Source organism: Oryzias latipes, chromosome 8 (genome assembly GCF_002234675.1).
Source record: "Oryzias latipes chromosome 8, ASM223467v1".
Taxonomy (NCBI): Eukaryota; Metazoa; Chordata; class Actinopteri; order Beloniformes; family Adrianichthyidae; genus Oryzias; species Oryzias latipes.
In genome coordinates, this window is record NC_019866.2 from 19,686,768 (window position 1) to 19,705,109 (window position 18,342).

Below are 18,342 nucleotides of genomic sequence, written 5' to 3' on the forward strand. Positions count from 1 at the left end.
GTTCTGTTCGTACGGGATTCTGCCGTTTTTAACCATTCTGGGCCGTTTTTCTCAGAGTAAAACCCATTAGGAACAGCAAAGAAGCTAAAATAAAACCAAGTTTTGTATTTATTGTTTAAGATGTTTAAAATGTCTGCAGTAGAAAAAAACGTCCGAGCTCGAGCTCCGACTCCGTCCAGCAGGAAATAACACTTTTTAAGTTTGTATCTGAACTATTGTTTTATTTTAATCAATAAATGTTGAAATATTAAGAGAAAAAAACATAATTTCATGAGTAATTTGTTATAACTTTGGACAAACGTCTACGAGCTCTAAAACTTAAGACACTGAAAATCAACATAAAAGTTAAAAATGCTTCTGCTAAATACATTGTGTCTACTGTGGTGAGCCATCATTCTTTTGTTTATTATTGCTGTTAATCTAATCCCAAAAACTTGTGCTGCATAAAAAAATATGTGCTTTAAATCTTTTATTGTTTTGTTTTAACAAACACATCTTCAAGATAATCACACTCTTTACCAATAATTTGCTCCACAGGATTAACAGATCACACAGAGGCCTGTTGATTCAATGTCAGCACATAAACTTTACAGTTTATTTTAAAGTTTTAGGAGATCCTTGACCATAAATTTGCAAATCTTATTTAATAAAAATTTATCAATGCTACAAAAGAAAGAAAGACAGTGTGAACTATTGTTAAAATTATCTAAAAAAATGAAAATGTCTTCATCCAAAGAGACAAAATTGAGGGTAAAAAGATCTGGTTTGGTTTCGGAGCCTCGGTAGCAGACACCATGTTAAATAAATGTGGCAATTTAGTTAGTTAGAATCTGGACCAGTCAGCAGCTGTTCGATGGCAGCTTTGTCACGCTAAACTGAAACTAATGTATCAAAATCAAAGAAGGGAAAGAAGCGAGATGACACACAATGCATGCGAAAACCTTTTTGACTGTGGCAGTGTTGCGCTCATTTGCACTGCATCACAACTTTAACAGGAGAAAAAGTTCAAATTACCTGCTGAAATTCTTTAATCTTTTTTAAGACACAATGTATATAAGAACATGCTGGAGAAGCTGTTGGAAAAATGTAAATGAGTAATTCATATTTTTTTTTATGCATTACCTGGTAACATGATATAATCATGTTTTCAGAAGTGTGTGTGTTTCCAACTCTGTTTCACAGGAAGGTGGAGGTGAAACTCTTGGGGGGGAAACCGACTATCTTTGCATCTTCCCAGCAACAGCATGAGAACTACGTGTTATCTGTGTCTAGACCTGAATCCAAGGACGCTCTGTGTTAGTTATCCGTGAGAAAAGACTTTGCAGGTCCAAAGATGATGTGGGAGGACAGACAGACATGTTGTTATTAATCTTTTCTGATCGCGCTGCAGCTGTTCTTTGTCTGTTCCTCCTCTCTTTAGAGCACAGCGCATGTGTAACTTAGCCCAACAAACTTAAAAAAGGCGGGAGAAACAGACTATGCGCCAGAGTGGAGAGAGATTGCTGCTGGGTATTATCTCTGTTCGCTCTCCCCATATAAAGGTACCTATGGTCTGTTGTCTTTCTTTCCTTATGATGTTATTCTGATGTTGGAGGTTGTTTTAACCCAACAGAAGCAAAATGAAGTAACTCATTTATACAAACAGAATTCACTCAGGCTGTGAACGCTGAAGCTTCAGGAGCTGAAGCTGTGGTTTTCAAAGCTGCTTGTAACATCTGAAAACAATTTTGTATTATTAATTAGTATAAAAAACATAAACCTGACTAGGAAGAAATGTGGTTAAAAAGGGATTTAAGACTTACTACTCACTGAGACCAAGATTTCTTATTGGTTTTGACTGCAGAACTGTTTCATCTTTTATTAAACAGAATTCAAACTCTTTTCAGAACTGAACTACAACTGCTAAAGAAAGAGTTTAGTAACATTTTACTAAAAGGTTTGCAGCTAGAAAAAAAGCATGAAATTGGCAGTGAAGTAAAATTAATTTGATCATTAATCAGTAAGCCAAAGCTTAAAATATGAATTAACCATAGGTGCCTTTAGTATTTTTGTGTTAAGAAATAAAAAATAAAAAACGTTTTTCAAAGAAATTCAGTAAAACAGAATTACATATTGAGTTATCAAATATATACAGTCATAAATGTTTATAAAGATTAAACTGTTTACAGTGTCAGTGACAAAATATAATAAAGATATTTTGAAGCTTCAGAACTGTAGAAAAACAAACATTTAACCTTTACTTTTGCCTAACTTACCAGTTTATTAAAAACAGCATAAATGTATGCTAGCAGTATGAATATATATAATTCCTTAGAAGACATATCCCAGTCACAGTTGTGTTAGGAAATCATTATTGATGTCATGTCAACTCAAAAAAAGAAAGTGTTTTTTGAACATCTAGACCTTGATCTCCTCCTCTTCTTCAGATAAGGCGTGGGGGCTTTTGTGGTTTTTGTAAACAGTCTGAGAGGCCGCATCACTGCTCCTTCTTGCCTTTGTGAAAGAACCGCCTCCATAATGGCGGGCCAGAACGTCAGCCGCTTTCTGGAACCGCTCTGGCTCCATAACAGGCTCCAGCTCAAGAGGAGACCCTGTGGAGACATCAGAAGTCCTTCTGTCCTGCTCTGTCCAGTTAGAGCTCCTCCCATTAAGACTGAGCGGCTCGCTGCACAGGGAAAGGTTGGGCGAGGTCACTTTAGGGGTCTGCACAGGCGTTTCTGTCTGAGAACTGTCCTCATCTTCACCTCCATCCTCTTCTTCATCTGCTGCCTGCCTGCGATTGGACAGTTGAAAGGAGCTGACGTCTATCAAACTCAACACCTCACTCATGAGAGAAGGGCCTAAATCCACAGTGAAGGAGGCAAGCGAGTCGGAGCGTGTCAGTGCGCCGCCTGTGTTGCATTCTTCATCTTGGAAGTGTCTTTCAAAGCGTGGAAGGCGGGGCAAAGTCACAAATCCAGACTGCACACCTGCAACCAAGACAAGATCAGTTCCAGTGAACCAAATGAACTGTTCTAACTCCATATTTGAACACAAAGAAACACACAAGGGTTAAACATCTGAAATCTGTCTGATAACTACTTAGGTTTCAAATTTGATAAAGAGACACGGAGGAAAACAAGTTTTTATGCTTTGAAACCCAATAGTTATTAAAACTCTTGGAAGAAACAATGTTAAAAGACTTTTCCAGATATATTTTTTTAAATTTCAATTTCAATTTGAAAACTCTTGATCTATCTGGGTGTCTGAAAGTTTGTAAACCTGTGTATGTGCTAGCATGTGTGTCTGTTGAGGACCTTTGTGCAAAGATGCAGATTTGGACTTGAGCTACATTTAAACTTTCCTGGTAGACTCTTGGCTTGAGACTCAACCTTAAGACTTGATTTTTGGGACTTGTGATGAATGGGATTTGTTTATTCTAGTTAGACCTCCAGGACATCACTAGCTGTGTTTGACTATAAAATTGTGCAAATTGAATTTGCGATAATAAATTCACCTAATGTAAACACAACAATTTAAAAAACACATTTGTCCCAACAATATGTTTGCGCTTGGATGCACAACGGGTGCCACAAGAGGACTCACAGCATCACAGCTCATCAATGGTCCAGCATGTCATGTGGAATTGGTTTTTCTATGTTTGCATACCGGTAATTATAATTCAATGGAAACCCTTTAACTGCAAAATTGTGGATTTTTTTTATACATTTCTAGAATTTTGATCACGTTTTGTGCAAATATGTAATTGTTGTTTCTTATATGGAAGTCTAAAGCATCAATTGCCGGTTATTGTGTGCACACGATTTGTTCAAAAGCATACCATTTGTGACAATAAAATATAATAGGTATCAAGTTGAAACACTTTGAGCTGGACTTAAATGAATGACTAAAATGACGTCAGCATGTGTGACTCATGTTTCAGTTTGTTCTGCACTGGAGCTCAGCAGCTGTTTATTGTTTCATTGGTTCATGGTTTAATACCAATAACAATGCAGCACAGATGTTGTTGCTCTAAAAAAAAATTTTTTTTTCCCCCGTCACAGTTTCATCAGCATTATGATCCTGATAAGTCTGATATATTGAGCAAAATATGGATAATTTTTAGAAATATTTTCCAATAAACAGGTTGCAAGAAAATAAACACTGAAATTGAAGTCTGTAGATTGTTTATACTTTGACAGTTTTACTAAATAAACTTTTTCAATAACTATTGGTTGTATCTATTTAGAAAAGCTAAACATACATTTTGTGTGAACAGAACATACTAAGGAAGACTTTGGTGGTTCTAGTTTGGTAAATTATAAATTCTAGATTAAGTTTGGATTTTGCGTGAACACATAATTCAAATTTTGTAATGAAATACATTTAAACTGATGAAAGACGTGTGTAAAGTTTTCAGGTTTTCTCTTCTCAGGTAGTTCATAATTTTCACCACCAGATGGCGGTCCATGTCAACTCAAGAGGTTTTGTTTTGTTCTTAACAAAATTGTTGTAATCATGGAAGTTGATCATAGAAAGAGACGGACTAAATGACACAGAAAATATAGGATTTCAAATATCAGAACAACAGTTATTTGGAAACTGTGGATATAAACATACGGTACGGTAGTTTTTAAATTGTCAATAAACTAACTGATCAGTTGCAGAACATTTTCTTAATACAATCACAATAACCTATATTTAAAAAGAACAAAACCTGGCTTGTCAACTGCAAATGTGGTGGGTGTTTACCTCAGATCTACATCACTCTTCAGATTCCTGTTGGATTGGGTAATAAATGTGGAGAGGGAAAAGGGGACTTCCAGCTTTGAAATACGTCTGACTGAACGGCTGTGATTGGACACAAATTGTGTGTTTATGTTTGTTTCTGCAGAGGAGAAGTTTCCCTCAGTTCAGTAGACCAGCTGTGTGTATTTGCAGCACGATGGTGTTCAGGTGTTGCCAAGGCGATTTCAGATGAGTCGGAAGATTTTGCGTGTTTTCTCGTTGCCTTGGAGGATTGAGGGAAAGTTCAAAGAGCTTTTTGCTGAGTGTCTGCTGACATTTGTGGTCCTATTTACACTGAGCCTAAAGATAACAGAATAATAAGTGACAGTAAAGATGATTTGATGATAAATAGAACAGTAAAGCACTTTGGGCCTTCAAGGAAGGTAGTGAAGCGATACATAAGTATATACCTAATGCAAAGCAAGAACATGTTTTAAGTAACTTAGAAGCGTTTTTGTCATCAGATCAGACTCATTTTGACTGGAGCTTCAAAGCTCAGTTTCTTTTTGAGATGGCAGTGAGACAACATAAGAATTAATGTGTGGAAGGAAGATTTCCTTGTATCAGAGGGGGATGAGTGTTCACACAAAGGCTGCCATCTGCAGCCACTGTAAGTGCAACATCTGCAGCAGTTTCAGTTTTTTAATTCGAAGTGCAAATATTATTGATGGCTTCCCGGTCTCTGAATGACCAGACCAGGAACTCGGTTTGCATTGCCGGCAGTGGACTGCTGTCCCCGTGGCCTGGTCCCAGATGACCAGAAGGGATGGATGGATGGATGGATGGATGGATGGATGGATGGATGGATGGATGGATGGATGGATGGATGGATGGATGGATGGAGGTTTTTTTACTAAGATTTATGTTATTTAAAAAAAAAATGCTGTAACTGAGTGTTTGCAGCTGAAACCTGCAGCTTATGTGAATCCTTCATCATATTTTTTTTTCTTCGGAAGAGTGGCTTATCTAATTATTGTTTTGAGGTACTATGTCCAACACACATTGGATGATGTGGGTGGTGTGAGTGGAATAATTAAACAAAACTGATGCTTTTAGAAAATGCACCTGAAGATGGTTCATACATGATGTACGTTATTCAATTGAATGATTGTTTTTTAAACTCTTGGACATGGTTGTTTGTCCTCTTTAAATCTAACTCATAATATCAAGAATAATGTATAAATGAGTAAATTCTGGTAAACATAAACCAGATTCTAACCATCACCTCTAAATTTGTTCAGTAGAAGCCACAGTCGAGTGTGTATTGCTCAGATAAAGTGTCTTCTTATTAACTGTCAGAGTTCTCTCAGGCATATAGAAAAGCTGATAAAAAAAATCCTGAAAAATAAGCAAATTAACTTTTAACATTTAGATCTCGTAAAAATTCTCAGTCAGAGATAATCACATATATTCTCTTTGAGTTAAAGCTTGGTGTCCCTGTTTGATTACTTCAAGTACAGTTTTCTATACTATTTATTGATCACTACTGATCTTTACTGTTGAATTCAAATGAAGGACTCATCAAAGCACATGGATCTAGCAGTTAAAGAAATATGTGGCTAAACAAACATTAAGTATGTGGTAAATGTAAAAAGGCCATAAAAATCCTGTCCCATCCATCCATCTCCTAAACTTGCTTAAACCATTTTGCGGGTCCCTGGGATGCTGGAGCCTATCCTAGCTACTGCGAGGCAAAGACGGACTATGTTAACCCTCGTGCTATACTTATTCATGCATTTGTCTCCAGTAGGTTAGACTACTGTAACGGCCTGCTCACCGGCCTCTCCAAACAAGCTGTAAAACAGCTTCAGTACATCCAGAATGCTGCTGCTCGAGTCCTGACCAAAACCAGGAAGTATGATCACATTAGTCCTGTGCTCAGGTCTCTGCACTGGCTCCCTGTACCTCAAAGAATAGACTTCAAAGCAGCTCTGCTTGTGTACAAGTCTCTCCATGGCCGTGCCATATGAACCATCTCGTACTCTGAGGACCTCAGGGGCCGGCCTCCTGTTGATTCCCAGAGTCAGAACTAAACAAGGGGAATCAGCGTTTCAATATTCTGCAGCTAAAATCTGGAACAGCCTCCCTGAAGTCGTAAGAGAGGCCTCTTCTGTGTTCATGTTCAAATCTAGACTTAAAACATTTCTGTTTAGCAGAGTATATGACTGAAAGGTCCTATTTGCACTTTTCTTTCCTTTCCTTCCTTTTTTTTAAATCAATTTTCAAATTTTTTCTTTTCTTTTAAAGTAAATTTTACGTTGATTATTTCTATGATGTATTGTGATTTTAATGCATTTTTCTGTTTTGTGAAGCACCTTGAATTACTTTGTGTACGAATTGTGCTATACAAATAAACTTGCCTTGCCTTGCCTTGTGCTATCCTAGGCACTTTAACATTGGGAGTTGGGTCATCTAGACCCACTAGACCTTTTTTCTTCAATGATTTGTGATCCTCACTGGTGTCCATGGATTACATGAAATCTTTCCACCTTTATCCACCTTTGTCATGGTAGGGAGAACATGTCAATGTAAGGGTGGGGTCATCTAAGATACCACAAGGGTTAAATAATTCAAAATTTAGCATCTTGAATAGTTTTGTGTCAAATAACTGGAGATATTAGGGATTGTGCTCCTGAAAAGCCCTCATGTTTGAGTGCAGTCAGAGGTATTCTCCCTGCTCACTTTTAAAGAAGATAATCTCTGGTAAGATGCTTTACATGGATCCCGTGTAGGAAGTGATTATGTGAATTATCTCACCATATGTGCAGAAGGAGTCTGTAGAGCTGATGGAGCTGGGGAACAGCACCCTTTGTAGGCACCCGTTGGGAGAATCGATGTTTAGCTGAGGGAGGGAGACAGCATTTTTGATAATGGGTGAGACTTCCGGCGGTAGGGAGGACAGGTCTCTGGAGCCCCCACGCGGCCGCTGTGTGGAAGTTCTCCGTACGTGACGAAATGTCCGTGTGAAGAAGCCGGTTGACTTGGAGCTGTTGGCAGAGTCAGGGCTTCCTGGCTCCTTGAAGCCTCCATAGTTGCTGAGGAAGGAAGTGTCTCCAAAAACATCCCCGCCACGGCCAACGTGCATCGTGTGTCGGAAGTCGCCCATTGGGGGGCTAATCATGTCCACAGAGAGGTCACTTTTGAATCGGCGCTTCCCCTGAGAGCCTGACATGAGGCCTTTAATCCCTGGCAGTTTTCCTGAAGTCATGGCAGGAGAAAGGTTGTGTGTTGTCCCCTCAAACTGAATGAAAATGTCAGAACATGTCAGTCAAGACAGATCCGCCTTTGGGTCCACTGTAAAACCAGAAGGAAAGAAAATGAGAAAGCCTTCCCAACAAGGAGATAAAACACAGATGAATGCTCATTGAGCCTGAACAAAAAGTGAAAAAGCCAGAGTCAGCTTTAGATCCAACAGTTTCTGTTTGCATTTGCTCTGGAAGATGTCAGACTGGATCCAGAACCTGCTGTGCCCCCAGATTTTCTCTTGACCGCTTCTCTAAAAAGTACACATTCGATTTCCTGCACAGCAGCAGCTTTCAATCATGACAGAAATGATAAATTACTAGGCTATAATTCATCTTTTTTGGTCACAAAAATACATTTTGAGGCTAGCTGGGCACAGATTTTCTTTGCTTTGTTTGCTGTCCAGAAATACAGACGCCAGCCCAAACTGTAAATTTACAGCAGTTATTTCAGCCAAGCAACTCTGCTGCTATTGTCCTTTTGAGACATTGTGGCAGTTATATTTTAATTTTGGCTGTTGGGAGGCTCACTTGCAGTATTAAGAGGATCACCTCACTTGGAAGCCACGCAAAGCTAAAAAGAGTCTGAAATCCCTTCTACCTGAAGTTAGAAAAAATGTTTTTTCGAGTTCCAAAAATATACAGATAATCATCAATAAATTAATCTATAAACATTTCTGTCTTTTACTGAACAAGAAATAAACATTTTCAACAGGTCAGAACCTTTCACAGGATCCTGGATCTGCTCCACAGAACCGTTCCACTCTTGTATTCCTCAGCAGTCAAACTGAAAAGAAGAGTAGCCCAGTTCTCTGTTCCTCTAAAAAGGGTTAGCCATGTATGAGGAGGCACATGGCCCATGAAGCATCCTTCCTCCACACCGGGATTCTTGCTTCCTGTGTTCTCCTGAACTGAAGAAAGTCTTCCGAGGCGGTCAGTGTGACAGAAAAACTAGGGTGATGCCTTCGTGAAAAGGGCAATAAAGTAAAGCGTTGTAATCCAGCAACTGTTTTGTCTGCATCGTCTTGGAAGAACGATAAAGCTCCTTTAGGATTGTCCACAGACCGGATTAGCTGCTAATCCCCACTCTGTCTTCTCTTCTCCTCTGGCTCCCTCGATCACCTTCAATCCACTTAGTTTTCCAGGTGGTGATGGTGGGATGCCTGCTTTCATTCAGGTCTCATTAGAACAGCTGAAGAGTGAAGAGAAAAGTAAAAAGATGTCAGTGGCACGCCGGAGACTCATTCATTCAATTTCCAAACACGCCGAATCCCTTTTGGGGTCACGGGGTCGCTGGACCTTCTCCCAGCTACTGTTGGGTGAAGGCTGGGTACGGCTTTTTAACACATAAATGATGTTTGTTTAAATTCAAAAACTGCAGAGATTCAGAACTCTCCAATAAAATTATCCAAATACAGTATTATTATTCTGTTACTTTTTCCTACTATTTCAGGATAAAATAGGTACTTCTGTTCTAAATGTCTCGTAAATAATTACCAAAGATTCATACTTCCAAAACGGAGACCCTCATTCTTCATCTCCTGGTTTTGTTTTGTTTTTGAATGTCCAAATGGCAAAACTGGCATCGATCAGGTTCCTCATTAGTTGAACCAGCTTCCTGTTTTTGTTCAGGGGACAGACACCAACTTTGTCTTTGAGGATACATTTAAAAGTCTCCTTTTTATTGATGTGTACGGGCTGGTCAGACTGATTCCCTTCTTCATTCATGCTGCAACAGGCGGGTGGGAGATTTTCCTCACTTTCCTGACTGTAAACTTTTCCTCTATCTCTCTGTTAGGCATCCATGAATAAAAGTTCAGTGTTGTGTTTGTTTTTCTCTGTGCTTTCTGACCTTTAAAAACTGTCCTCTTTACACAGTCTGGTTTTCCTCTCTATTCCTGTTCAATTGCATGTTCAGTGGACGGGATTACAGCATAAAATCATTTGATGTAATCTGGTGTTCTGACATGTGAGCGCTCCACACAGGTGGTGTTGGATTAGCATGACAGGCTAACAAAGGCTGCTGCCTGGCTAATCTTAAACTCTGACGTACGGATGTGTTGTCCTTGGATGACTTTAACTCTCTCCCTTTATTCATGTTTTTAAAATGTTTTTTGAGAAATGTTCAAAGGTGGCTTCTTGAGTGAAAAAATGCAGAATTTTGCTATCTTATTCAGTTGGTGGGACATTTTTCTGCAGGCGACAAGAGAGTGGATGGGCTTTAGCTGTTGCCTGCCCACGCCTGACCTCGCAGCACTGAAACACTTAAGCGATTAAAGCCTGTGAGACATGAAAAGGTGAGACACAGACAAATGTTAGTGACTTTCAATCCACTGATGTGATTCCATGCGGCGAATAGACGTTTTTGTGCCCATTTTACTTAAATATTTTAACCTGTTTTTGAGGCAGACATAGTTTTGATCTTCTCACAGTAAATTTTTTTAAGCATTTCATCAACTTCTGTTTGTTCTTCTGCCTCCCTCCGAATTTTGCGAGCAGTAAATTCACCGTAAATGTTCATGTAAAGCGTAATGGCGGCATATAAACCCACTTTCGGAACTTAAGTCCCCTCTTTATAAACAAGCTGACAGAAGCTTGTATGTGTTACACGTGGTATTTATCCCTAAACTGTACCGGCAGGCTTCCATAAACAAGTCTGTTTCACATGAGCGGCCTGGCTGATTGCAGACTCGGGTGCTGAATGTAATGGCGATGTCGTGCATTGTGGAGAGTTAAGCAGAGGCCATCCATTCTGGTCATCGCATAAAAGATCCCAGAGGCTGATGAGAAACACATTTTCACCATCTGCATTTTATGTTTTTTTTATTTCTGACTGGGGCATCCATTAATCTAGCTGTATTTCTGTTTTTCTGTCTGTCGCAGAAACTGCCAAACATGTTTCCCTTTGCTGCAAGTCTCATTGGAAGGTGCATGTTGGTCACATAACCTCAAGGGCTCAGCTCATCGTGTTTGTGATGAAGACAAAATGTTACATCCCAGTGGGCTACCTCTGTGTTAGCTTTTTCCTGTAGATCTGCGAAAGCAAATGCAGGCTGTGGTTGAGGTCAAAACTCTGACCATCATGGAGAGCTCAAAAATATAACATGCAAGTGGTTTCCAAGGTTCTGCTCCTACAAAGTGGCAATGCAAAGCCTGTCTGCTCCTATAGAAGAGTCTGCATCTGCTCTTGTGCACTCTGATAGTTTTTGTTTCATCTAAGTGAGATTATAGCCAATGGTTGTGACTTTTGCATGTCCAGCTTTGTGATTGGAATTTAGTTGTGGGATTCTTGTTTCACCCTTCAGAGAGTGTTGAATCAACACAACTCTCACAAAAGGAATTTCCTTCAGGCGCTCCCAGTGTCTTATTTTACAGTCTACAAATACTGTAAATGTGAGCAAGGGAGCTGGTCTTTACAGGCAAGCTTAAGCTTAGTAATGTTAGTTTTGAGTGGGTTTTCTGTCAACAAACCCCAAGGAGAATGAGGTTAAGCAACAGTGAATCACAAATTTATATTCTTCTACTGATCGGTTGAGCCTGCAAGACTGTAAGGAACTATTACTTCTATCTTCTACTAAGCTAACATAAATGGAGGAGTTTCACACTGAAATATCAAACCAGCTGCTTAAAGGAAAGTCGACTTCTCATCAGAAAACGAAAAAGCTTTATTTTTTCAGTTTGCTAAAAACTGGCTCAAAGATCAACAGTTGCATTGTGTACCTTTGTTTTTTATAGAACATAAAGAATACATGGTCTTTTTGGTTCATGCATGAAGGTCTTACTCCCCCTTTATTCTCCATATTCTCTTTATTCTCTTTTCATTAAACTCATGGTGTCTCCACATAATCCCATCTTGCTGTGATTTTTCATGTCAAATCATGTTCTTGACCAAGTATCTGTCCTCAGCCACACTGTAGTCCAAGCCCCATGTCACCAGTCAGGCTTCTGTCCGTGTCTGTGCTCCTGGTTTAGCCCATCTTCTACCAGACTTTCTCCCTAATGAGCTGGTTGGTTTTATTTCTGGATTTCATTTTGCATATTTCTCCCAGAATCTCCTTAGCCCTTGTGCTATCCTAGGCACTTTGACATTGGGAGTGAGGTTATCTAGACCCCACAAAGAACCTTTTTATTCAATGATTTGTGATCTTCACTGGTTTCCATGGATCACATGAAATCCTCTCAACCTTTATCCACCTTTTTCATGGTAGGGAGAACACGTCAATGGTAATCCTGACCCCATAGGATAGCACAAGGGTTAAACACTACAAATCAGGCAGAATTTCTCACACCCTTCCAACTAGACTTTAAATCCATCTTTGAGACCAACTTCCTTCTCCTTTTGTCACCATCTTCAGAAAGGAAGTAATAAACTCTCAAGGAACTCTCACTTCCTCAGTTCCCTCTGAAACGAAAAAGTTACCTTTGTAATTGCCTTTCTAGTGAGCAGACCAGGATTGAGATGATAAAGATTGGAGATTTGCACTTTGTTCAGCCTTCTTTCAGTGGTGAAATTGAGTTTTTGACCCTATGACCCTCATCACGAGTCTGGAAAAATATTCACTTTCAATTAATTGGTCTAAAAGCAATAATTGTATGTAAATGTAATGGTATTGTTAAGTATCTGCTGTCTATTGAGTGGAAGAATTCATATCATTCCCTGCTTTATCAATAGGTAGCAGCAGGTAGCTAATTGCCCTGTACTTTCATTTTTTTTAACCTGTCCTGTCCAACAGCTGGGCAAACAGATGAGAGCTGAAGGCCTGTTGTGTTGGACATATTTTATTTTTACAACAGGAGTTAGGAATCTTCTGACAAACCAGAGGTATGTCTGAATAAACCCCTCTTTTAATCGAGGCCAAACTTTGTTCATTTTAAATCATATCTGAAAATCTTTTGTGTTGGACCAGACGGAAAAGGAAAGGAGGGAAGAAGAGAGAGGGATGTTAGAGATGGGGGGGGGGGGGGGTAGGAGGGTGATTATAGAAAGGGGGGTCGGGTAAAATCATGAAGCAGCATGTAGCAACAAGTTGCTGGATGTTTATGATCATTACTGTCAGGTTCAGCTGTACCAGTAATACAAATCTAGAAGGGGCGGGGCCTGTCCACACACACACTCAAATGTTAGAAACATACTTGTTGGCTCCAAAAATGTTTACATGTCAACATGTACACAATACAACTAATGTTCACACACGCATACTTATGCATTCAACCAACTAATGTGAAATATTTATTTCAATCAATCAACTATTTGTGCAAAGGTCAGCTAACACCTGTGCTCAAGTGAGTGTTTATGTTCTTCTAAAATAGATGATGGAATGTAAAAAGGAGGGAGACTGCCCAGCCATCCCCAAACCAAGACCCCCACCGTAGCAGCATCAGCAACTAGGACCCCAGAGAGTGCAAGCTCCAGCCCAACCAGAAGAGCAGCCCCCCCCCCCCCCCCCCCCCCCCCCCCCCCCCGCCGTGCCGGGAGGGCTCAACGTGGGGCCCCGCCCCAGAAGAGCACACCAACACCCAGGAGTTCTGGGCATCCCCCCAACCCAACCCCAGGCACGAGCCAGGGCTTCCCAAGGGAGACCCGCCCCGCACTCCAGGCAGTCATCCACCCGGCCCACGGTTGGTCCAGGAGAGAGCAAGGCAGGGGCCGGCCACCCCCGCCCAGGAAGAGGACGCCCGAGAGACTCATGGCCCGACCAGGGTCACCCACAGTTGGAATTTAAGCCCAGCGCTCAACCGCAATCAATAGGTGGCAGCAGGTAGCTAATTGCCCTGTACTTTCAGATAAGAGAATTCCAGAAGAAGGGATCAGTGGCTTTGACAGTAGCATTGTGGCTTGGAAGACTATAGTGAGTTTATAGTAGGAAAAATGTAAACTTGAGTCTGGAATATATTTGGATCCAGATGAAGCGGAAAAGAAGTAGCCAAAGTCTTTCTCCCAGATTACTCAGTGTCCACATGTATCGATGACATGTCTACAGACAGAGTAGTCTGTAGTTTTGGAAAAGATCCCTATCAGTGGGAAACTTGCTGTGCAACTTGGTGAGTCTGCTGATGTCAGCATGAAATGCTCTACTATTGGTCTTTGTGTTTTGTGGATGGAAACCAATGACTTACGTATATATGAGAACTGGACTGAATGACCCCTCTCCCCTGATTCCAAATAAGAAGTACCTACTGGCTCCAAAAAGCCAAAAGCCCATAGACTTCTGTGAATAAATAAACAGTTATACCATGGTCCGGGTGAATACTCGCTTCTGATTGGCTGCTGGGTGTGCATCAAAAAGTGATATACCACAGGATAACCACACGGTTTCACTCTGAACTGATGCTTTATTTAACCCATTGGAAAGATCAGCATATATGTATAGCTTTATATAGACTGCAACGGTGGTGCGAAACTATTTGTTATGTGGTGCGGCGCGGCTTCACACCACATAACAAATAGTTCGCTTTTTGTGACAAAAGCGATCCAAATTGGAAGAAAACAAGAAATAATGTCTAAAAACGGGTCACTATTTTTTTCTTTTGTAAGTGACCATGGTAGTAGCGGGTTAATGGCCTTCGAACTATGCATTATCACTTTTTAACACACTTCGCGGACGGTTCAGGCTTCCACGGCGTGCATTAAAAAGTGATAATACTACTTCGTCGGCCATTAACCCTTACTTATAACTCAGTCATTCTATTGGTAAGAATAACCATTTTTGCTCTGATACCTTTTGTTGATATTCCTTATTTGTTTTCATAATTTCTCTATAGTGCAAGCTATTGAAGTTATAAACAGACCAATCAGACTCAAAAATAAAAGTATGACATTCAACAATCTAAACATTTATTCCCCCAAGCCCACTTTTGGTGAAAGGGGTGTGGTCTTTCAACAAGCTCACTCTTGATTGGCGAGAGTGGTCACCATATAAATGTTTACTCAGACCAACTTAGACCAATCACTGCTTACTGATGATTTCAGGTTCCAACAGTGCTGCGTTTGTGTCATGAAAATATGGCGAATGAACTGACTTCATTTGTTTGGAGCCAGAACCACTTTCTATAAGAAATGTCAATGATGGAGAACCAACTAAAGACAACTTCCTGTTTTGCAAAATTCAGACTTAAGTGGGAAAGATGCTCCATTTTCTACACTGTTGGAGCTACAAAGGAAAGGAAAGAAGTTTAGATACAATTGTTAGTGAGTTTTTTTTACAGTGATAACCAAGACTTTTCCACCAGGCCTAGCTCCTGTGTGCATATCATGACCTGTGAAAAGTGAAAAGTTGTTTAGTTCTCTGTGTGAAGAAATGGGAGCGGAGCACAAAGCTGTGCTGTTTCTCTGCTGCAGATCTGATGGCTGTAGCTCAGCAAAGAGCTGGATCATGTGCATTAGCTATAAGTGTTTCTAATAAAAAAAAAAAAGGTTACAAGGAATGAGTGGTGAGGTCAGCTGGCGTGCTGATATATTTCATGATTAAATCAACTGAGGTCTGCTACAAAAACTAAAATAGACACATTAGGAGGAGGAAAAGCTTCATACGTTTTTTTTTTTAGTCCTGCCAGAGTATTAGCTCTGTGTTCATCCAAAAGCTTTCACACTGAAGGTAAATTAAATATTTTTAAGACTCTTTGGTTTCTTTGCTACCTTTATAAATCAGGCTTACATAAATTACCAAGTAGTATTTTTAAAGAAACTATTTTTTTGTTTTTTTTTTAATTTTGTTTTGTGGTTTGCTTGGGGATTTCTTTTTCTATTTAAAAAGGTGTACTTTAGCTGCATTAGTTTGAAAAAGACACTCGTTCTAACCAATTTGATGGTTTTCTATATTTGCTAGTATAGAGAGAAGTGTTTCGCTCAAGAACACAATATCTTCTTTAACTGTGCCTATAAAGAATAAAGGCCCAATTGAGATCTGTCTTGCTTGATTTTTTCTGTTTTGTTCTGAGCAATGAGGGTCTAAAAACCCATGTTTTAAAGGGATGGAACTCAAAAGCTGTAACCTGCTAGACTTGACGCAGAGGATGTGGAGAATAACAACAACGAGACAACAATATTTGTCTGTACACATCTTGTAGTGCAGCAGTAGAATTTGGTTAAATTCTTGCTGTCTCCTAACTTTGTTTGGGCAAAATGCTGATCTCCACATTCGTCCTGTTTGCCTGGTGGATGTCTTTGACCAGTTCATTTCTTCATTCTGCAAACATACAGTAGCTTTCTTTCAAAATCATTGCAGTTTGGATTCAGCAATCAGTCTGGACTATTTCCAAGAAAATGGAAGACAAGGAAAGCTGCAGGTGAGCAGACATGAACGCCAACCTGAGATGAAAACAAGGAGTTGAACACTGAAACTGAATCAAAGTCACCTGCTGTGTGCTGTGATGCAGGAAATACATTGGTTACTTCCTTTGGTGTCTGAGATCCTACAGCACAGCAGGTATGCAAAAGATTGTCAGGTTAACAACTGTCAGCAAAGTTTAAACAAATGCAGGTTATAACTGTTCGTGGTCACAGCATCAACTGTCTCTGCAGCATCTCTCATATGTCTTACTCCATCAGTAGCTCACAGAGAAGGACAAAAATATTATATTAATGTGGAACTGGGCACACAGAGAGGAAAAAACGAGTCATCAGTGCCAGAAAGTAACCACAAAAGGGTCTAATGGCTGTCAAATTTAGGACTTGGTGTCCCATCATTCAAATTAGCTAACAGACTTTGATGGAATTTTATCCGACTGAGTGGAAGAGATCTGTATTTTCCTCAAAGTCTTTTATTAGGCTGTTTTGTAGACCTGTTGTATTTCTTCATCAACCTTTTCAAAAGTCTTTTTGTTTCGTTTTGAGTTTTTTGGCTTCTAGGTTATGTATTAGTGCAACTTGTTAAAATAAGCTCTCCTTGTTTTGGAAAAAAAAAGCCCTTTTAGCTTAAAAAATATATTTTAATGTCAGATTTAATTTTTTCCTGTTTCATTAAAGTTGTGTTTGCTTATGACAAATATTTGATTTGAAATTTGATTAACTTGATGTTGTCCTGCTCACAAATATGCAAAGTTGTGCAGTGAGGAAACAGACAACAGTCTTTTCACAATGACACTGATGGGACACTGTCAAATAATCAGAGAAATGACGCAGATTTTTGAGATTTTTTTATCTTCAGTTGTTACTTTAGTTTACTGGTTTTACAAAAGTTGCAACAAAAAGAATCAAATTCTCATTTCCAATGCAAGGATCCAGTAGTGTAATGAAAAATTCAGAAAAAGACTTACTAACTGTAAAGTGACAATACATAAAAAGTTTACTTGTTTCCTCACATTTTTGCTGGTTTTAAAAATGCATATGATTTTTTGGTTGTTTTTTTTTTTTATTTGCAGAACATGAAAAGAGCAGAAACATGCATGTGTTACAGCACTTTGCAAAAAAAGCACTACAGACTGGCCCAGCTGCTGTTTTCCTTTTCATGCAAACATACTCTCAAATTTTACTGACTTCAACATCACCTGGGATGTGGAGAATCATTAAATAACTGTTAATTTGCAATGTCCTACCTTAAAATAATCCCTGTTCTCCTGCTCAGTTTGCAGTCTGGAGCCCAACTTCCAGCGCTGCTGCTGACAAGTGAGCCAGAAAGGGATGGAAGGGAGAGAAAAGGGAAGGAGGGTGGAGGAGGAAGAGGTGGGTGGACCCCAGACGTGGTCAGGGTTCTGCTCAAAAGTGACCAACTGTGTAGCAGTGTAAGCTTTAAGTTAGAATGTATTTAGATCACTTTTGAAGGCAGTAAGTTGAACATGAAGTGCACCAAAAGTCTACAACAGAACATTTATATTCTATGAAAAGTTTGGTTGTCATTCAAAGAGTAGAACTGTGGAAGACTTTAGAGGTTAAATCACAGCAGGCTGAGATCTCCAAAGCATCTGAAATGAGGAAGAACCATACATAGCGTGTTTAGTAGCTCTGAAATCTCCAATAATAAACCAGCTTGAAGCTTCCCACACTCCCCTGTGCCTGGGTGGTTGTGCTCCTGCCTCAAACTGGTATTGTTAGTGCATTTTTTTGCATGAGCTGCCTGTTTGCTTAGTGTGAAGAGCCCCTTGGCTGAGTCAACTCTGGGGCAAAAGCAGTCGTAATTCCTAATCAGACACCACATTGTCCTTGACCTTTACTCTGCTCTTCAAACACGATCTCCTCAGCTCTGTCTGAGGGTCATCCAACTTTTCTATTTGACATTACTTCTCTAAGCTAAAAACATACATAATAGTAACATATTTTTTAGGAAAGATAAAAGTAACAGAGACAAATATGCTTGGTGAGATGTTGACTGATCTGTATCGTATAAAGGAGAGTTTT

At 39.7% G+C, this 18,342-nt stretch overlaps 1 protein-coding gene across 1 annotated transcript; it reads right to left on the reverse strand.

Annotated features, from left to right (window-relative positions):
• Positions 1-454: 454 nt before the first annotated feature.
• LOC101170846 (cdc42 effector protein 1) lies at positions 455-17,680 on the reverse strand. The gene is made up of 4 exons (XM_004071941.4): positions 17,544-17,680; positions 8,733-9,201; positions 7,525-8,061; positions 455-2,969 (listed from the first exon to the last, which is right to left on the reverse strand). Exons 3-4 carry the CDS (start codon positions 7,973-7,975, stop codon positions 2,398-2,400), a joined length of 1,023 nt encoding a protein of 340 aa, XP_004071989.1. The 5' UTR covers positions 7,976-8,061; positions 8,733-9,201; positions 17,544-17,680; the 3' UTR covers positions 455-2,397.
• Positions 17,681-18,342: the final 662 nt, after the last annotated feature.

Bases quoted from the DNA above. Each gene is read 5' to 3' on its own strand.
- LOC101170846 (XM_004071941.4), bottom strand. From the start codon at position 7,975: ATGACTTCAGGAAAACTGCCAGGGATTAAAGGCCTCATGTCAGGCTCT. The intron at 2,970-7,524 runs GTGAGATAATTC...TCTTGGTTGCAG, and splicing joins AGACTCCTTCTGCACATATG to GTGTGCAGTCTGGATTTGTG.